The 21,965-nt window shown below is 41.8% G+C and overlaps 2 protein-coding genes across 3 annotated transcripts; both read right to left on the minus strand.

Moving 5' to 3' along the window:
• Positions 1-770: 770 nt before the first annotated feature.
• asb8 (ankyrin repeat and SOCS box containing 8) lies at positions 771-6,043 on the minus strand. Its single transcript, XM_071518156.1, has 4 exons — positions 5,987-6,043; positions 3,345-3,550; positions 3,147-3,251; positions 771-2,371 (listed from the first exon to the last, which is right to left on the minus strand). Exons 2-4 carry the CDS (start codon positions 3,471-3,473, stop codon positions 1,736-1,738), a joined length of 870 nt encoding a protein of 289 aa, XP_071374257.1. The 5' UTR covers positions 3,474-3,550; positions 5,987-6,043; the 3' UTR covers positions 771-1,735.
• A 506-nt stretch (positions 6,044-6,549) lies between these two features.
• Positions 6,550-20,010, minus strand: larp4aa (La ribonucleoprotein 4Aa). 2 transcript variants are annotated; one of them, XM_071518150.1, is made up of 17 exons: positions 19,461-20,010; positions 16,163-16,280; positions 15,593-15,751; positions 14,456-14,540; positions 14,208-14,344; positions 14,006-14,109; positions 13,768-13,878; positions 13,612-13,665; positions 13,288-13,497; positions 12,912-13,015; positions 12,644-12,685; positions 10,613-10,837; positions 10,421-10,475; positions 10,153-10,311; positions 9,866-10,023; positions 9,544-9,748; positions 6,550-9,125 (listed from the first exon to the last, which is right to left on the minus strand). In XM_071518150.1, exons 1-17 carry the CDS (start codon positions 19,575-19,577, stop codon positions 8,733-8,735), a joined length of 2,436 nt encoding a protein of 811 aa, XP_071374251.1. In that variant the 5' UTR covers positions 19,578-20,010; the 3' UTR covers positions 6,550-8,732. The 2 variants fall into 2 exon arrangements, with proteins under 2 accessions (XP_071374251.1, XP_071374252.1); XM_071518151.1 differs by lacking the exon at positions 12,644-12,685.
• Between the last annotated feature and the right edge of the window lie 1,955 nt (positions 20,011-21,965).

Genomic DNA, 21,965 nt, shown 5'->3' on the forward strand with positions numbered 1-21,965 from the left:
CAAAATATATGTAAAGCTCATGTTTAGCTGTTGCATACTTTCACTTCTTTTATCAAAAGCTCAGCCAACAAAATTCACACTGAAAATACGTAAAGTTTTGAGTAAATGTTAAAAATCAATATGTGAACACAACCTGGAGTGGAGCAACAATGGCTCATAACATCATAACTCTGTTAGAAAAACCCTGGTTTGAGAAACCGTGTCAAGATGCCTGTCTTACTCCAACATTAAATGGGTTTCTGTGGCATGTGAACATCTTACTCCTGGATGAAAAGGAAAAGTATAATTGCCTGTAACATCAACTCATTTGTCAGTAACATTAAGAAGGTTGCAGAGATTATAGGCATCATCATTTCTTTCCCATGTATTAGGAGTAATCTGGTATTGCTCAATCAAAGAGGGAGAGGGTAATGGCGACCACACCTTTCTTTAGCTTGCAGGCTGTTTTGTCTGTGGGTTAGACAACACAGGTGAAATATTCTGTTAACTTGTTTATTAATCGAAACGCGGAGACTCATTCTCAGGGTAACAAGGGGATGTAAACAGCTTAATCCGAGTAAGACCTTGAGTGGAGTAAGGCCAGTTTTCAGCAGGGGTGTCGAACTCTCCTACAATTGGGTTTTTAAAGTCATGGTGCCTAATTATGATTTGTTAGTTATAGAATATAACTGGCTATATAAGAATATAGCCAAAAATGTAATTGAGTTGTCTACTTAAATGGCTCAATATTCGTTTTTTTTTTTATGAAAGACAATGGAGAGAAAACCAAATGAATATAAAGGCATTTACTTTCATTAAGTTGACAACAAAAAAAAAGCACTGTATGGGTGTACACAAAATTGGCGCCACTAGGACACAATCTAAGAGGGTTATATTTACATATCTGCAGAACAAGCAAACAAAATCAAGCACAGAAAATGGTCAGATTTAGACAGATGCAAACTTAAGTACATTTCCAGATGCTTATTTAGTTTATCTTTAAAAGACAAAAATGTAAAAGTGATCATGCCACTTCACAGTTTCTACCATTTAAACATTTAGTCTAAAATAAACAGATTTTTAAACATATGTTGCAAATTTTTTTTTGGACCAGTGAACACCCTTGAAAATTCTAATATTTTTTGAAAATTAAGATTGTGAGTAAACCTACACAGAAACAAGCCGTTTATTCTTCCTTGGCAGCTGCAGAGTAAACTGCACCTTTTGTTTACATTAAAATAAATCCCAAACAAATACCAAATCACATTTGACGGCAGGCATACTGACATGGAGCTCAGGAAGCGCATGTCATTTTATCCGCGTTGTACATTTTGAGAAGACAAGCCTACCTGGCCCAATTATCTACATTTTCTGACACCAATGGCATCGGGTGACTTTTGTAATTTATTATTTTTTCTACATAACAAATAAAACTGTTCCCATCTGGCACCATCTATTATGTTCGTTTGAACTGAATTTTCCTTGGGATTGCATCATAATTTCAGTGGGAAATAGTTGAGAAAAGCATGATCACTCATAATTGCACACTCACACGCACCATATTACATCCATTCATAAGCGTCACTTAAGGAACTGCAACCTCTGACAGAATTACTGAACAGCTTGCATCATCAGACACTGTCTGAACAATATCATCTAACTCAATGGAGAGAGACTTTCTTGCCAAGAAATGCAGTGTAATGAGCTGTCAAATAATCAGCCAGTGATAACTGAGGTCCCGTCTGGCTCCTCCCCCTCAGTCTCTCAGCAGTAGATAGTCTTTGATAGACTCTGGTAAAGGCAGCTCTTTTACTGCAGTGGGGAGGAACTGCACTCCCAGACTCTGCCGGACGGCACAGCGGGCCAGAGCGCGGAGCGTTGGAGCCTGAGCCACCATGCTGGTCAGCCTCGACAGTAGCTGGGGATCCTTACTCAGCTCCCTGGGAAGGGTGCCGTCGGCCCGCCGGATCTCAAACCGCCCAGCTGCCCGGCACAGCAGCTCCAGGCACTCTTCCACTTGTTCGCTGCCCAGGCCACGGGCCAACAGGGCCACCAGGCGGGAGATAGGGGTCTGGCCCTTCAGGTTGGTCACATGGACCTGGGCCCCGTAGTCTAGTAGCACTTTGACGCTCTCTAGGTTGCCCTTCATTGCTGCCCAGCTCAAAGGCGTGTCATTGTTGTAGTCCCGGGCATTGGGACAGGCTCCGCTCTCCAGCAGGGCCCTCACACACTCTGGGTTATCTTTGAAGGCGGCCCAGTGCAGCGGAGTGTCCTTGTTGCCGTCCAGGGCGTCGGGCTGGGCCCCGTACTCCAACAGCAGCTCCACGCAGCCCTCATCCTTCTCTGCTGCATAGTGCAGTGCGGTGCGGTTATAGCCATCCAACGCATTCACCTGACAAGGAAATTCAGTGTAATGAATGATCATAAGCAGAGGGGTTGCTGACCTTTTACAATTCTGGGCAACATTAATGGGAGACTTGTTGCTAGTTAGACTTGACATTAAAATGAATGAAAAAATCATAAGCTTCCTCAACGAGTACGTTTACATAGACAGCAATAATCCAACTATTGGCCTTAAATAAGACAATATTCCTGTTAAGCTGTTTACATGGGTTGCTTATAGAACTATTCCATTCATATTCCTGTTTACATGCTACGGAGCAAAGTCTGATTAACAGAACAAAGGAGAAGTCACTGGAACACATGCACAGTTTAAGCCTTTATTGAAAACTTCATGATATCCATTTCCCTCAAAATCCTGAGCATGGTGACAGTTTCAGCCTCACCACAAAAAATATGTGATTTTTGTTTTTCTGGTATCAGTCATCTTTTTTCCTCTGTAAACAACCTCCAGAAGGTAGCACATGCGTCATCAAGCAGTTGGATTGCCACTTGTGTCACAAAACACTCCAATAGAGAGTCATAGTTTGATTAAGGTGTATACATGTCTAAAATGCCCTTCAATAATGTGACTAAAATCGTAATACTCCACATGTCTAAATGCGATTATGCTTACTCTGACTATGACCTTATTCGGGGTTACGGTAATCAGAAAATGCTGTTTACGTGGCAGTTTCTTATTCAGACTATTTACTTAATTGGGTTAATATCGGATTATTGCTGTCCATGTAAACGTACTCAATGTGTATAAGTCAGCCATGCCATACCTCTGCCCCCTTCTCCAACAGCAGTTCCACACAGTCGGCATCAGCTACCATACAGGCACAGTGCAGGGGCTTCAGTGTGCCGTGCATCCGGTTCACATCAGCACCCTTAGGCATATGGGAGGAAATTATGTCAATACAACTAATAACATGGAGAGATCCTATTGAGTTGAAGCCAGTCAAAGAGATGAGCGAGCCTACCTTACGAATGAGATCCTCCACGTTGTCGTGTGGGAAAGAACGGATGGCTGCAATGGTGCGGATGAGCCGCTCGGACAAGGAGTATTTACTTTGAATGCTTTGCATGATGTACCACATAGTAGAGCTCATGTGTAACAGAGGAACATGGCACCCGGGCGGGGGTGGCACTGCAGCACACTGAACACCTTCTTCAAGATGTTTAAAAGCTGTAAGACATTATAGAGATTTATGTTTATAATTAGTAAGGAGTGACAAATTAGCACAATAAAATGAATTATAAATTACAAAAGAGACTAAGATGCAAGCATTTCACACCCATCAGTGCCTAAATATGGATGGGTGAAAACAATAAAAATCAAATAATATAAAAAGATACAAATTTTAATCAGACGTTAGCAAGCACAAACTAAGTAAGTGCTCCTGGATGGTTCTAGTATAACCAATCTGTAGTTTCTGTAAATGGTGCTTCACTGGTCACTAATGTTGGTCCTTATTAAAAAAAAAAATACATTCCCCTGATTCAGCAAGCAACTAGAGCACCAATCAGGGCCTTTGTGGTAAAGCATGGTGTGGTTAAAATCGGCTGACATCACTCCCACCCACAAGTCAGTTGTAGGCGGGCCTTTTCACATGCTATGTATATGTGCTATGTCAACCAATATCAACTGTTTGGTTGCACATCTAATCGAGTTCACATGGTTTGACAAGTGTATTTTAGTTGCTGTTTGCTTCCGTTTGGTAACTCTATTTCTCATAAAGTATAACCCATTACGAAGGCTATGTGATTGGTTGAGGAAATTTCATTTATAATAGAAGTTAAAACTTCAGAACTACAATACGACGGACATTCATTGTTGTTTCCACGGTCAGAGTTAAAAGCAATCTTGCACGAAGACACTACATCTGCCTTATTTCAAATCTACAGGACATATTTTGAATCTGAAGATAAGGCTGGTAATGCTGGCACTGAGACTGAAACAAATGAAAAACAACTGCAGCTATATTTGATTGTAGTGGGTTCTGGATTTGTGAACAAAAACAAATAAATCTAATCTTCAGAGAGGCTAACTCTGGGCTGTGTAAGTCTGAATGCCATAATAACAGTAGATGTGGAGGATGTTTTCAAAGATGCCACTCTTCACATTAAAGGAAAGTTAAAGAGTCCCTGGGGGCATCTGTTCTGGAAATAGCAGCAAAATCTTCCATTAAAGCTGTCTCAACTGAGAAGGACCTGATGATGTTTACAGTATAGGATTTTTAGAAATGTCTCCTCTCCTTGTTACATTATATAATTACTTATCAGTCAGTGCCAGGGAGTGTGTGCCACGTGACCAATTCCTTATTACATTGTGTCTGTTACATTAATAGAAGTGCATCCACTCCCCCAGTATCCATCCTACATGTAGCTAACTGTTTAAACCAGCACCACCTGGACTTTTAGCGTGCATGTGTTGCAAGGTTCTTTCAAAAAGCTTTAATTTGGGATTTTTTTCCTACGGAGTTCTGTGCCGCTAAGTGTTTTACTTCATTACAGAAAAAAGGAAATTCTAGAAATTAATTGGAATTATAAATTGAAGTAACAGAAATGTAGTCTGTCAAAATATTCACCCCATTGGTGGAATTTGAACTGAACTGGCACACTGGCAATAACATTCTCAAACTTAATCTTACCGACTCATCATTAGATTGCATCTAGACGTTTGAGAATGAGAATATTTTATTTATTTATTATAATAAATAATCAAATAAAACCTGCTACTTTTACTTTTCTATGTGTTCCTATAGCCTATTTCATAAGAAATCATACATAAGGAAAAGCCTTGCCAGACAAATAGGCCTACTGAATTTATAGGAAGGCAATGCAGTGATCCTGACACCTTTAGTCTTTGCTTTGCCGAACATTGAGACATCTTGGCAACAAATGTATTTGTTACATAAGCTTAGATAATCAAGAAACATGATTTTGATCAGCGTTGCAAGCAATCATGCATGAGGAGAAGACATCTGTCTTGTTTCGTCACAGGGCCACATGCTCTTATCTTGAAGTAAAAACAAATTCCCCCAAGCGCATATTTTTCTTACTTCTTTTCCTTTTAAATGATCATCTGGCTCAGGGAAAAGGGCAACATGGCTCCAAATTTACACTCTTACTAGTTGGTGCTTGTAATGTTGGTGAATTGAAGCTTATTCTAGTGTTGTACTTATTTTAGGTCGCTCGCGAGCAGAGCGTCAGCAAAATGCCAACAATGTATGTTACATGTAAATTGATGAGTGACACTGACAGCTAACGTTAGCTCGCTTGGCAAGAACATGCTGCAAAACAAAAGAACAGAGAAGGCCCGTAAAATGCTGCATGTTTTACACCAAATTGTCGCTTTTTGAGATAGCTAGTGTATGGAAGTCGCACGTGCCACCTGGCTGGCAAACAGCAGGCGACGGGCTGGTCAAAGAAATGTCAGCTCGAGCTACATTTTCACCAGTTAGCAGGCTAGCTAGCGAGCTAGCGTCGAGATGCGAGGAACAATCGACACTTGTAGCCAATATTATCGAATGCCATTCGTTGCAATGACTTGGGAAAGCTTTTTCAATATTCTCTTTACATTGGGTATCGATAGATTACCTCTATAAATGAGACAACATACCGTTTACGATCCACAAATTTTGAAGGTCTGAGTGCGGCGTTGCCTGCTTGCTGCTCGTTTGACATAAACACTGCAACGTCATCGGTCGCAGCCACGCCCTCTGTCTTCAGCTTGAAGGCCACTTATGCTCACTAAATCTCCCAGCCCAGAGCAAATACTTCCTTTATTCTGCAATAACGTCTAATGACTTGCTCTTTGCATACCGACTATAACGCAGTCTGCCGAAACGTACGGGTTTGACGTGTGGTTTCTTTCCCAATATAGGCATGGACTCACCGACAGGAATCCCGGCATGCTATAAATGCCTTCGCCTCATGCCCATGTTAAGGATAAGGAAGTCTCCCAAAGAGACACTGAACAAATGGCTCACCCATAGAGAGATATATATGGGTTCACCATACACACAAGGACCAGCGGCCCAATAGCAAACAAAACAGACGTCAAATATGGCCGATTTACTTGTTATGAAAAACTGAAACACATTCACCTACTGGCACTGGTGTTTATGTTTGCTGTATGCAGACAACACAAACGGTTGTAGACAAGGAATGGGACACTCAAAAGCCAAATCAAAATAATTTATTTTTGGTGACATTTCATACAGTTCTAGAATTGTGTCTCAAACACTTAATTGATCCATTACTATATTTCCTTTTGCCACCCCAACCCAAATTAACAGAAAATAACCCAAAACATATGGAGAAAAAAAAAAAAAAAAGCAATTCCTGTAGATTTTTGCAAGCCTGTCAACATCAACCATATGCTTCTAAAATGATTTCACATTACTTGAGTAAGATTCTTTTTTTAAAAACAAGTTAGTGCATTTATTTAATTACACTAAATCACTAGCTGCTCATACTCATTAATGAAAAAGAAATAACAGCCCCAGTGATTGGTTACTCATTTACTGCATTACTAAACCCAAAGTCAATGCATCAAGTATTCTCTCAGCTGACATCTTGAACAATATATAAATGTCATATGCGTGATTTTTTTTGCCAATGCGATTTCACACAACTTTGGGGAAACCAGCCTACCAAGATTGGGAAAAAAGCGTTGCACGTTAGGATTAAAATAAATAAATTTAAAAAGCAATACATACAGTGAGTCAAACTGCAAATTCTAAGTCAACCTGTTTGTTTTTCCAAATTTAAAAAAAAGGAAGAAAAAACAAAACAAAACAAAAAAAAAACAGCAAACTCACCCTAAAAGCACAAAACAATCTGGTGGATACCTGCTGACAAAAGCCTCCCTCTGTAAATTCAGTACTAGAACAATTACATTCTCCCACACACATTTCTAGTGAAGGGTTATTACGATATAGCATAGGCAACTACACCTCTAAAGTCCAGTTTAACTGGGCCAAAAGATCCCCCAAGACTACATTATTTAGCAGACCTTGTCGACACAACTCAAAACTTTAACCTATCAAAGTCAACTATGATCATAGGCAGCTGGCACATAGCACATGAAAATGTTCAGATTTTCTTATACCCTTGACTTGGCTGCCAAATATTATGTAGCTATCATCCTCAGCTAACAGCACTCTCCAGCCTACTTTTGACACTATACCCTTGTTAAGAACAATACACAAATATAAGCTTAACCTGGATATCCTGTGTTGATGTAGAAAAGCCAAATCTCACCTAAACCATCACGCGCATTACATAGTCACATTTGACCATTAACCTATTCCTTATTCTGTTGGAAAGTAACACTGCCCTACTATGCAAAGAAACATGTAAACAGAGAGCCTGACTGATTATCAACATGACAATGTTCTGCATCCATCAGAGGGCAGGGGGATTCAAAACATTTCGATTAGATAGCAGGGATGAAACAACTTAACATGAACAACTTTGGACCAGGCTAGCAGGTTCACCTTGGCTAACAGGCCAGTGGGCACCCCAAAGTGGATTTCGGCTTCAAACAAAACCACCTATCTTCTGACTACAGGCATGACTGTGGCTTACATCACCAAAAATTTTTGATGTCTTAATGATACATTTAAGCCAATCATTAACCAGGATCAAAATACCACCATAGTACACATTTCATTAATATACATTAGAGGACCACATTGTCCAGTTTTTGGACAATGATTCTGAATCTCTGATGTAAAAAATCAAAATTATCCATTTCATTATAATCAGTGCAACAGCAAACTGTAGCACTCCAATCATTTTGCTTAACAATCAATGCATACACAGACATGAGTCAATCCTTCAGTCATTCTTGCAAACGTAAGCACACAAGGAAAAAAAAAAACGGATGTCTCATTGCGTGTTAGTGATATCTTTGTATATGTACATGACATATATGCATGTTCTTTTCTTCTTAGTGCATATGTTCCTTGCAGACCAACATCTATTCTTTAAAATCAAAAAAAGGTAGAGGGCCATTTACATGGCCCAGCATCCCACCTCTCCCCAGCAGAGCTGAGAGGAAATGACCTCCAGATAAATCACACTGACTTAAATTCTTTTAAGCATTTGCTGGAGGCCAAAACAAGATTTTTGTTTCCTTTTCAAATCACTCTTGAAAGTTCACACTTCTTCAGATGATGTTTTTTGCCCATTAGTCCTGGATGTCCCAGTCTCATTGTCATTTTAAAAGCTTTTCTTTGGACAAGTTCCAGGGGGGGAGGTGGCTACCATAATGTTGTTGCTTTTATGTTATTCATTTTTATATATTTATATATATCCATGTATATATTCATACATCTTTTTTCCATTCACATCAAGTTTTACTTTGGCGATACTGGTGGGATATTCTGCTCTTTGCCAGTGTGCCTATAGCCTCCCTGGGGGGAGCTGCGTCGGGCCGGAGGGGGGCGCCTCTGGTCACGAAACTTGAGGCCCCCGGTGCCTCTGGGGCCGTTGCTGCGGTAGTAGCCTTGGGAGTCACGTTCACGCGGTGGCCGGCTTTCCTTGCATTCCCATCCCCCCTCCCTGTCGTGGGCCTTCTCCTGCTTGTCTCCAGGGCCACTGCTAGAGCCCGGCTCCTCGGCCTTGTTCACGCGCAACTCACGCAACGGCTGGCCTGATGCGGTGCCAGAGGAAGCTGGGGCAGGGGCCGCAGGAGGAGGGTCCTTGGGTGGTCGCTGGCACACCTCGGCATAGCTGAGCTTACGGGGCTCCTGAACCAAGGCAAGAGACAGGAACGGTTTTAAATGTTTCATAGACAAGATTAATGCAGTCCTGTCAATTCAAAACATCCATTTTCTTAATCCCCATTTCAAACCCTCAGATCTCATAATCTGAACGCTCATCGGGATAGGAGTGAAGGTTCCTGACTTTGGTGGGAAAGGGTAGAGAGAGCAAAGAAAGAGAAATAAGAGAGGGACAGATAGAGGAGAGGGAGAGAACCAAAGCCAGTCATTCCACAGCCCAATTCCCCCTCTATGCGCAAAAGATCTCATCATCGGGTCTGACTTGGGTTATACTCTCATGGCGAGGATTCGTTGGCCAAGAAGACAAAAACCTGTACCCAAACCAATAATATCAGGAGGAATCTATACAAGCGTTGGCTGTCATGTCTCAGACCCAGATTCTCACCTGTGCAGGGGTGGCGATAGTGGCTGCAGCAGGGGCCGGCGTGCTGGGGGTGGCCGGTGCGGAGGCAGCGCAGGGCTGAGGCCGGGGGGTAGGCATGGGCTGTGTGGAGGAGGATGGGGCAGGCGTAGTCGGAACAGGTGTGGGCGGGGTCACTTTTGGAGCTGGGGGTTCCGCCCTTTCAACCCTCTTCTCCTGACGGGTGATACTATCAAACAAGAGTTTTAGACCTCCAACTTACCACCTCAAATGTTATACTAGTATTTCAAAGTCTCAAATGCCAAAGATCCCAATTTAGATTTTAGTGGCTGAGATATTGTCTTACCTGGGGGCCAAGGGTCCAAGTGGTTGTGCAGCAGATTTTGCTGCTGTCTGGGCAGGAATTGAGACAGGCACAGCCTCCTCCGCAACTGGGCCTGGGCCTTGGCCTTGGCCTGGGCCTGAACCTGCACTCACAGTGGCTTCTTTGTTGACTTGTTCTGTCTATGAAAAGCAAGAAGGAATTCAAATTAGACTGTACAATTCCCCCTCCTCAGTCCTTCTCCCACTGCAGTTTACCCAAGACATTAAGGAGTAGTCAATAAGGAGTTGATAATGGTCTATTGTTCTTACCTTGTCTCTGTTCAAACCGCGTACAACATCTGACATTCGGTTTTCTAGCACTGGCTCTCCCTGTGTGCTGACCACACAGCCAGGTAGAGGAGGGAAATTGGTGGCAGCCAAGTCAAACTTGGGAGGAGAAACCTTAACTTCTGCTAGCGGTACAGGCCTCTGAAAAAGGAAATTCAAATGGAATCAGCATAGAAAAGAGATGATGAGATGCCACACGCTTTAAGAGCAACATACACAAATTCCATGAGGATATGAAATTGCCACGTACCGCAATGCGATCGTCCTCTCGCCTCCTCCGTGTTCCTCTGTAGGTAGTGCTCCGTCTGAAGTATAAATAAACGAAGGGTGTGAACACTCAACATCAATCAGCATCATTACGCCCCTTGAGCAGAAGCCATTACAGCCAAGTACGAATCATTCATATGTAGTCCAGAAATTAAAACAGAGGCATCAGGTTTACCGTCCACGTCCAGCCATGCCGCTGTCGTCACTGGGGTCCAGGGAAGAAGAGGAGAGGTGCGGGAACGCCGAGCTCAGGTCAGTGGCGGTCTGGACCGGGTTAGTGGTGGCGGTGGCAGCGGCAGGAGGCTGCGGGCTGCGCAGGCCAGTCAGACTCTCCAAGGGGACAGGAGTGATGGACGCTGGGGCGACCTCGCCTGTCCTCACCTGAGGCTTCACATGGTTTCTGTTGCAGGGGCAGAACAGGTGAATATGAGAAAAGTAGACATGTCAGTTGAAGATATCCTTAGGGTAAACTGGCACCCAGTGTTTCCTGTAGAAGTTTTTGCATGTGTGGGGAATTTTGGTTCGTAGAGCAAGGTTCACTCCTGGGCCCACTCCAGGAGGTTACAGTAGGTGTTACAGTTTAAGAATGACACTTATTTGGGTATTCATATCATGACAATTGTATTATAGTGTGCTAACAATTTTCCAACACAGCTAAATTAATGTAAGGGAAACACTGGTGGTACCAACCAAAACTTGATAATTTGGTGGAGGAATAAGACAGCATGCTGTGTCCTCAGGGTAAATGTGCAGACATGCAAAGAGTTCTCTTTGTGCTCATGATTGGTCAAAGCAGTGGATAGAGACTTTGATGTCAACATAGGGCTGTCAATAACCTGCAACCAACCATTAGCTTGCTGAGAAGAGCTGATGTAATGTCCATGTAAGAACAAAACAGGCTACTTCAAGCTAGGGCTGAACGATTTTGAAAAAATATCTAATTGCGATTATTTTGACTGATATTGCGATATGATTTGCGATATTAGAGGGAATGATAATTTTTACATCATTATTCTCATTTTAATTGAAAAACGTATTAAAATGACTATGGTGTGATTTTTGCGGGGATCTTTACCAAACAAAGATGATTTCTTAAGTCTGTAGAATATGATGTGTAGGCCAGGACATCTCTGCAGCACGACAATATTTAATTTAAAATGGTATTTTGACACACATTTTGCCTTTAACAAATATTGCGCAATTTGAAAATTGCAGCAGACCATATTGCGATTTCGATAAAATTTTGATTAATTGTTCAGCCCTACTTCAAGTATCTTGATGCACCATAATACACTTTAAAGATTATGATATTGACATAATCTTCTACATACCTAGCAGCATAAATTCACATGGACTCAATTTCTAACTCTAATAATCTCTGACCCTCAGATCTCATAATCTGAACGCTCATCGGGACAGGAGTGAAGGTTCCTGACTTTGGTGGGAAAGGGTAGAGAGCAAAGAAAGAGAAATAAGAGGAGGACAGATAGAGAGAGGGAGAGACCCAAAGCCAATCATTCCACAGCCTGATTTCCCCTCTATGCGCATCATGATCTCATCATCAGGTCTGACTTGGGAGAGTCCAGTGAGATATATTAGACTTCTTTGTAAAGCTGGTGTTTCCCCATAGAAACCAACTTGCAACGTTGTCACATTTCTTGCAAAAGATTTAATTTAATTAAATAAATAATAAAGCTTGACAGCTCAGCTGACCTACGCTCAACTCCAATCTTATTCATGCAGCTGCTGTGTGAAACAGTGCCAGACAGCATTCTTTGTTATGGCATATTTCTTTGGTAATATGAATGCATTAGCAAAGAACGTAGCAGTAAAACAAAGTAAAAACAATGAACGGAAACACAATGGATGGTTAGTTGGGATGAAGAAAAGGTTACATGTCATAATGTAAATGGTGAAGTGACGTTTGGGAGCTAAGGTGGTTGTTACACAAAAAAGCAAATCGCTCAGAATCAGATAGCAGCTGCAGCCATTCAGTAGGCAAGGCTACATCTATCAAATGACATGACAAATCCAGGATGTCCAATACCTGGCAACAAACATTTATCACATTGATGAAAAGGGTTATGGCCATAAAAATCTGACTGGCAGAAGGCATGGGCCCAGTTATGGATTTAGTCATTTGTCTGCTGGAGTATGGTAAGAGATGGAAGTAGCGATGAAGCTTATTGTACAATAACAGTGGTACCTGAAGGCATTTATTACATTCTTTCTTGAATAGAGGGGGACACTGTGGGGACAGTAAAAAGACAGGGAGTAAAGAACTGCAGTTCGATGGTGGGGTTACATTATCTTTAGACAAAATATTATCACAGATGATCTGATGTTGAGTGTTTACAACATTGTGCACAAGTCGCAAAATATTCTGATTAGAAATTGTTTGAGCATATACTCAACTCACAGTTAAGTCAAAGCACAGAAATACACAAACAGATCTGGAAAAAGAAAATCCTTACCGGTTTCTGTTGAATGGGCGACTAATATTAAGAGAGTTGGAGCCAGTTTTGTAGTGTCCAGCAGAGCTAAATCCATTGACAAAGCTACTGTTGGGAAACGGTGCCTGCAGATGAAAGAAAACAACTCAGTATTTACATAAATCCATGTACACACCCTGTTCAATGAAACTATTTGCGCGGTTATTTATGCAGTCTGAACCACAAATGAAGGGACCTGAAAAAGAACTATCTGCTGTATCTTTTCCATTGATAAACAACTGCTTGAAAGTGAATAAAAACCATTGTGCCTCCTTGCCATTAAAGCAGGAAAATATTGCACGTCTTCCTCACAATTAAAACTCCCAGTGTAACAGTGGAGAGTATGGTGTGCCTTTACCAGAGGGGTTTCAAAGTAGGGCGTGGGAGACGGCGTCCAGGTGGGAGGTACGATGCCATAGACTGGGTACTGCTGCTGCGGGTAGACGTGCTGCATGTAGAGCGGAGAGTTGTACTGGGACTGGCTCTGGGACTGCTGGGCGTACATGCTGCTGTCCATGCTACGGTAGCCATTCTTTGCAAAGAAGGTGTTAATGGCCTTTATCCTGGCCTGTCAGGAGGCGGAAAAATCAGAAAATGAGCAAAGAGAAAAGAGTGAAACAATCCATTTTGACCAACAGATGGGCCTTTTCAAAATGAACACAGGAGTTATAATATTACTCACCATAATGGGTTTTCCCTGAAATGTTTTAACTTCCTCTCTCAGGTATTTGTATGCCTATGGGAGTGAGGGAGAATCATCAGGCAATTCATAACACAACAGTTGCATTGAATATTTCAGACACACAGTGTAAGCAAAGTGTAATTCGGCTGCCGTTACCTGTTGAGCGTCCGTATCTGATTGGAATGTGATGTACCAGTTGTTGTTGTGCGCAAACTCAACACTTATCACCTTTGGACAGTTGTCATTTTTGAACAGCGACTCCACTTCCTGAGAAGCGACAAAAGAATTGGTCTCACACTTGATCAACTGCAATTCTGTGATTCCAGATGCAGATTTTACATGCATGTAAATAAAAATCGTTCTTGTTATGTGTATGCGCACAGGCTTTCTTTACCTCAACAGGTGTGGTTTCAGGGACTTCTCTCAGGATGATAATGCACCGCTTGTGATTAGGACGCACCTTCTCCCCTTTCTCATCCACTTGTACCATAGGAGAGGCTGAGGGAAAGGCAGACATCAAGAAATTTCAATCTAGTCACTTAACAGATTAATCCAAATGAGTTTTTAACATATATTGTCGTATATTTTCCACTTACATCTCAAGACGTCCAGGATGAGATCCATGTCAGTCGTGAGGGCCTTGATGCCCTCCATGCTGGCTATAGTCCAAATGGGGACAAACTGGTCGCTGTCCATCTGGGACATCAGGTACAAATCCTTAGACAGGTTTTCCCTGAATCACAAAACGACAAATTCAGGAAGATGAGTCATCTCTCGGACCTTGGAAATAAGAAGTCTGCATTCCAAAACCATCATTACAAGTTCCTCTGGCTGCCTGCCTTACCTAGAGAAGTAAAATTCCAGCTCTTTCTTCAGCGACTCGCGTAGATTCTCGGAGGAGACGGGCAGTTCCTCAGTTTTGGAGTCCACTGAGAACCAAAAACAACATGTCAGTGGTAGGAAAATTGACAACATGCCAACTAGCTTAATGTTGGTTTTATGTCTGCAATGATCAGTTCACGTCATTGATGACAATGACTATGCAAATTTATTTTGCATATTTATGACGTGTTGCTATGAAACCCAATATGATGCCTTGTACACTGTGCAAAGCTGAAATCCTATATCACAGCACTAACTGCTATGTATGAACACCTGAAATTAAACAAAACAAAAAAAACACTCCCAGCGCTTTGTAGCTTGATGCATTACAGCAGCTGTTATACACACAATGTAAGCCAACTAGCTTGCTTTTATTTTGTAGCCAGGTAGCTATTGCTCTTCTATTAATGGTCAAATTTCCACTGAAATTGCCACCGAGTAGTTTTTTTCCTGGAGTGTAAATTCTTAGGGTGGCTGCCATGAGTGCCATCGGCTCTTCAGCCACACAGAAATACAAACAATTGAAATAGAAAGCAAATGTGTTGAGCAATAATCAGTATCTTTTTTAAGCTCTGGACATGGTCTATGATATTCTGCAGTGTAGTTTTGTTATACTGACTTTTTTCTTTATTTAATTGTTTAATTGTTTATTAGACGGGGACAATGCACAATAAATACATTGCACCAGATAAACAGTACTGTGCAAAAGTCTTAAGCACATGTAAAAAAGTCCATAAAGCGAAAATGCTTTCAAAAATTATGAAATGAAAAGTTTCTAAATATCAAAAAATGTACTATAAACTGACACACTAACGCAGAAAACAAATAAACATCTGAGGCAAAATTGATATCTAGGGTGACTAAGACTTTTGCACAGTACTGTAGCTAAAAGCTCATTTTCATCTGTTGTCCCCCTTTCACATGAAAATGTATGTGAACAAATTTGGAAAGTTTCAGTTGGAAACTTTTTCTCATTCTAAATTAGTCGCATAGTCTTTAAAATAACCAACAGATTAATTGAAAACAAAACAGTCCTTAGCTGCAGTCACAGTTAGTTTAGGCCCATGAAGAGCGTGCCATGTGATGTGCGGAGACTGACCGGAGGTCCCTGTGGTGGACTCAGCGGGGGAAAAGCCCAGCTCCGGAGGATCCATTCCATTCACTGCTATCTCAGCTGTTGCTGTGGAGCTGCTGTCCTCCAGGGCCGTGAATCCCACAGTGTACTGCTTACACCCAGCGGACGAAGGCTCAGAATAACCTGCCAACAAGGTCACGAGTTTTATTCAGACTGACAGGAATGATAGCCATCATTTCCAGAGCAGCTTCACTTTGTCCGTTTTGAAATTCAATATGTCTCCTGACCTCAATATTTGGTTAAGTATTGTGTGTGTAATATTCAAAGATGTACAGAAACCTAGTCAGGGAAAAGGGCAAAAAAAAAGAAAGATAGGGCCTTTAGGCAAAATTAGTGTGATAGCTGATGTTTACTGGGAAATATTCAATATGACAGAGAGGGAAGCTGATGCTGAGGCATGATTAATGCCCACACCAAAGTAATGATATTGGAAATTGTCAAAAAATGTTCCATCGTTTTCAGACCTGCATAGGAACGCTTGATACAACTCAGTTAATTCAGTTCAGATGTTTCAGATGGATGTGTATCTCTCACCCTCATTGACGTTGGAGGGGGACCAGTGTGGGCCGTCAGTCACCGCCTCACTGGGGGCCACTGGGATCTCCTGCCACACCTTGGCGTTAGGGTTCAGACCGGCGCCCTTAGAGGTGACCTTCAAAGCAGAAGCAGCATGTTCAGTAAAGTTTAAATCATGTTAAACACAACAAAAAACAGTGGGGAGAAAGGGGCTTCCAAAGTGGCACAGGAAGCGCTCCCTTTATTTCTATTAAACACAACACAGAAATAGGTTTCTCTTTTTGCTGAAATATCCCTTTAGGAACATGTACAGGCAGATTTTGGCACAAGTTTGACACAAGCAAATGCAGACTGCTAATACTTTACATGTAATGGTGTCTGTCAGTTCTCTCCATAAGCATATCTCTGCAATAAAGAGTTGATTAATATTTAAGTGGCTCATAATGTGATTGATATGCTGCATCTAGAAACGATACCTACATTACACTGTGAATCATCTATATAATCATCTAGTTGGTTCATCCCAGATTAGGAATCTCTTCTCTGGTTGGCACCAGAAATGTTCCCAGGTTGCCCTCAAAATGAAAAAAATAAATTCTCTTATGTCCCATCAGCTGTGCTTTTGATTGTCCAAATGGCCATTGTGTTTATCTGAGCATATCCCCATAGGAGCAATTGAAGAGCACACACATTTTACACACACAATCTACAAGTTGGACTTTATGTTGTAATGCCGAGCCATCAAAAGTTACCTAACATTAATTCATATTTATGAGTGAGGGTGGAAATTGGAAGGAAACATTGTAATTTGATACAATTAAAATGGCACTGGACTTGCTAAACATAAAATAAAAAAAAAACAAGATCTAGTTGCCAAATGGGAACATCATCTTTGGTTTCAACAATTTATATGCAAGAAAAGAAAAAAAAAACACTACAACAGACAACAAATGCACCCCCTTAACAAATTATATATATAAAAAAAAAAATCACATAAAAAATTAGTATATAACCATTCAGCTTTGCAGGCTGCCTCAACTAAACATAGATAACGCTTATCACCTCAATTCTACAAATGAACGACTTAGTGCGAGAAACACGTTTTCATCTGATGTGAATTTAAAGTAACTTTTACCACATTCTTTGTTTGGGTTAACTTTACATCTGTATTGCGTGCCATGCATAAATGCGCTTCTGCAATGACAAAGGCTTCAACATGAACACAACCACACAGGCAACAACAACAAAAGGCCTAATCAATTAGCACGGGGTCAAACAGTGGTCTCCAACGACATACCATAAAGGGCAAACATTATGCACATTTCATTCACCTATCACTACACCATCTGATTTCACTAATTAGCAGCCTTCAACCAGAGAGAGGGGACTAATTAGTGAAATCAGCTGATGTAGTCTTTGGTTGGAATGAAAACCTGCTCACTCTTGGCCTTCCGTTGCACATAGGCTAATTGGAAAACAGAATTAAAATGAAGTCTGCCAACACGTGGCCCGGTGTTCCCCAGCCGATAAAAGAGCATATTTCCCTTCTTACCTCAAAGAGGAGAATCATTTGAAAACCTCCAATGCGGTAGAGCCGCCAAGGCCGACTACCCCGAGAACTTTAACGCGTCTAAAGACAAGTTTAATCGAAAATGCGAGATGCCATCGGGTGAACACATGTCTGGGAAAACAGCGGTGGGGAACCCGCTGTATTTGCCAGTGTTTACCGCCAAACCAGACCCGGCCCACACCGCTGTTGGGGTGGGACACTGTCAGTCTACCCAGTTACCCAAATAGGGGCTTCCGCTGCGCAGCGCTGCGCAACACACACACACACACACACAATCACTATCTACCCACTTTGGTAACACTAGTTCACTTCTTGGGGGGGCAAAACACATGCTAGTCTAGGTCCAATCGTTAGATGAGGAGATAAAGGGGATAGAGTGTCTTGTCAGTTTTATCTAAATAGGTTTATTATATCCTGCTAAGCTGTTATCGTGATACACAGTTGTCTATCACATACTAAGAAACTCCGTTGATAAAATCGGGCGTAACAATAAACGGACATAAACTTAATCTTACGTTCATCAAAATAGTTATCGCTTTGGTGTACAGTATTCAGGGAGGATCAGACTACCCCTATCAAATGGGCTGCAGACTGGCAGAGGTCTGCAGCCGAGAATAGACCGCATACTGTACATTTCAAGGGCTACAGATACTAGCGAGAACTAACTGTGGATGATGCTTTTATTCACAGAGCAGTCGGCAGCTTTTTAAAAACTTCGAAACGTCAGTAACTAGCTGCCGATTCACCGGCTTCATAATTTGACATTGTCACTTGCCACCTGCCCACAGATCCTCCCCCTTTTGCAACGCGCTGGCCTGACAAGAACAGCTGCCAGTAACAATATGCTTCTCCAGACTAACTTATACAAATTAAAAAAAAGAGTGGATGTGCCTGTGGGTTTAGCCTCTACATCATTTGAAAAACCGTGCAACTTGTAACTGTTAAGACACATGGCTACAGTGCATGCTTCTGTGTTACAGGCCGTAGCAAGCCAACTAAGGTCAGCTGACTACGCTGTGTAGCATAGGCCAGGTATTTGCAACGCATGTCATATAACGTTAGCTAGCTAGCTAGCTAGCTGCGCGATTAGCAAGAGTGAATGAACGTTTATCATTCGGCTAATAATCGAGACATCGAGCACCTACACTGGGTTTAACAAAAAGCTCAATCATTGATTCTGAACTTTAAACAGCACTACCACGACTTCACAGTTGTGTCATAAGTTAAGCTAATGATTACTCAGCAAACTACTTAATGAGCTTGCTTGCTCCAGTGGTTAGCTAAGCTAGCGTTAGCCATCTGAAGGGGCTGCTGCTGAGATCTTGCTAACGATAGCTGTTAACTTACCTGCCTGAACCGGCTGTGGTGGTCGTAATGCAAGCGGTGTCGTGTGTGCCATGTCGGAAACTGGCTATGTGTGATGGTTTCGCTTAGTAACTAATAACACCTTGCCTAAAAAACAACTACATCAGATTAAAACTTCAATCAGCAAAGTTACTCTGGTTATTCCACAAAACTGACATAATTCGACGGCCATGTTTAAACTTAATGTATACTACTACTATAGAACAATCTGCCTTGGTTGGGTTAATGTTAACTGTTCGCTAATAAAACGACGCATAGCATACAGAGGGGGCGGCTGCAAAGCAATTCGGCCCGGTGCAATAGAAAACAATTATGGTGGTAACAGGTTTCTGAGCAGTAGTCGTGTAGCCAGCTAGCTTGCTAAAGAAGGCCGCAACTCACCATGCCGCCTGACCCTCCCTCGATCCCAAGTGGAGCCTCGTCCTTCCCACCGGTCTTCGGTCCCGGATCAGCCTCCTCCTGCAGCAGCGGCGGCTCTCCGCCCTGGTCTGAACTCATCAGCCGCTCCTGACTCACGTCTACCCCGTCGCGTTCTCCCGGCCCCCGCTTGCCACCACCTCCTCTTCTCGAAATACCGGCTGGGTTCAACAATCTGTCCGGTTCTCTCCTGTTCGACTGGGTTGGCCAGCAACACACTAAAACTAGCCTGCTAGCTAGCTAGCGGACTAAAAGTGCCAGGGCTAGCAAGTATGCTACAGACTTATGGCTGCTAGCAAGCTAGGTTGCTATGAATCAACGAAACTGGCTAACGCAGCTAGCTGAATGAATCAAACTTGGACGCTAAGATACTAATTGTATAAACGATGCCAAACCATGACGCTTCTTAGATCATCGTCCCTACTAACGTTTCATCAAATATTTCAAGACACACCAGATTCGTGAGGCGCATTCCTAACCGGGCGACCGAAGCGGACACTGGGGACACGCACCTTTCCTAAGCGCAGGCAGACGGTCCGCCGACGTCCCGGCTGGCATTGCGAATTATGAATGACCTCTCGAGGAACCATTTCCTTTTCCTGTCAGCCTTTTCTAATTTAATTTATTACACGACACCTTTCCTCTGCGTTTTGTGACAGTATCGGTTGATTTTAAAAAAAAACAAAAAAAAAAAACAAAACAGTTTATGCAGACATCCACAGTTCGTGTCATTCATAGTTGTATTATTTTTAAACTAACTACTACTTACCTGTAACAACAAGGCCCGACCGCTAGAGAAACTTTGGGGAGAATATGTAGAAACGGAGGTGTGCACTGTTGTTACACAGCCCGCTTTTCACCAGACACACCTCTGGGATTACAATGTGTGTTTTTTAATGACTCATAATGTAGCAGTGGTGAAGTTATTGGCATTTCTGTGACCGCTATGAAACAGCTGCTACTGATTTGTTCACTTGAGTCTTGATTTGGGATTATAAAATGTTAACTGGCCAAGGGATATTGACACATTGTTTTCACATCAGAACCATATCTTCTTAACCCGCTAGTTGTAGGCTACTTTTATTTTACCTTTATAATGGCAATAATTTGCCCACCATTTTTATGCATTCCCAATATAGCCAATTTACCAAATTCCTAGTATTTAATTCCTAGTATTCTGTTACATCACCACACAGCCATCTTGGTAGGACAGGTGATTGTAATAAATTAACAGGTGACTTTTATCAAATGACAGTCACAGCCAATGAGCTGTGTATATGGTTAAGCAGCATATTGGTAGGAAATCATCTACAGTAAGACATTGCTAAACTGAACCTCTGATCTTAAAGTTTTTTCTTCGTCAAAATATATTTTCCACAATGTTTTCAATATGTAAATTCAATCCATAAACATTAAAGAGGAAAGAGCTCCATTTTGCAGATGCTTTTGAGGGAGAAATAATAAATATTGTATCAGTGCTCCTTTTGGTAGGGAACCTGTATTTTGAGTTAATACACTGCTATCATGGCAATGCCTGAAAAGAGGATTCTAATGATTGCCATACCAGCAGCCAGGCCAGTTCCACCTGTAAGGCACCAGAAAGAGAAGGAGAGTTCAAGGGAAAAACTCCTGTGATGCAATCACCTTTTTGTCAAACCCAAGATGCAATCAGGAATGAGTGATAAGCCATTAAAACACTTCACTTAACAAGGTTGTTCATAGATAAGTCACACACTAATACAGAGATAATTATGCAAATCATATTTGGATTATCAATGTAGTAAATAAATATGGCTCCATTGCTAATATTCCATTCAGTATAGAAAAGTGTAGCATCTTTGTAGCAGGTGAATAATTGATTCAGTGACTCTGACAGGCAGAACCAAAGGCATCATGACGTGTTACTGATTTACCTCATGTGACAACATGCATGATACACAGAGCCTTGAATAAACACACCAGAGAAAGCTGATTTTGTCAGTTTAATGTATAATTCATGTTAATTAATAACCGATTTATTATGTCAAAGCACCGACTGATAAGGCACCGACTGATAAGGCTGCCCAAGTGTTTGGGACCTGAAGCTTTGAGCTGTGCTTGCTAAAGGAACCAGAATAACATTAGCACCCATTACATTCACAAAGACATGGGCAGAATGCATTCCACCGTTACCTGTCTAACATGAATATGTTAGGGATGAGCACTTACCGGGCCTGTGTAGGAGGGGGAGCACTTACTTTCACAAAGGCATTCTTTGCTTTACCTGCAGGCAAAGCATGAGACATTGTCTCACCAACAGTGGTAAAAATACTTATTTCAAAGGAGAGCCGTAAGAAACAGACAATAAATACAGCATGTTATACTGTAGTGTCTTGTCATTTAGATTACACTGGATCCATCTCCATTCTTTACCTGCACACATCTAGTTGTTGAGACAACTGCAGCTGCCCTCGCTGTGCACATAGAGTT

The sequence above is a fragment of the Centroberyx affinis genome, unplaced genomic scaffold, assembly GCF_046629955.1.
Source record: "Centroberyx affinis isolate AG114_WGS23_722 - 3 ecotype Tasmania unplaced genomic scaffold, CSIRO-AGI_Caff_v1 ptg000555l_1, whole genome shotgun sequence".
NCBI lineage: Eukaryota > Metazoa > Chordata > Actinopteri > Beryciformes > Berycidae > Centroberyx > Centroberyx affinis.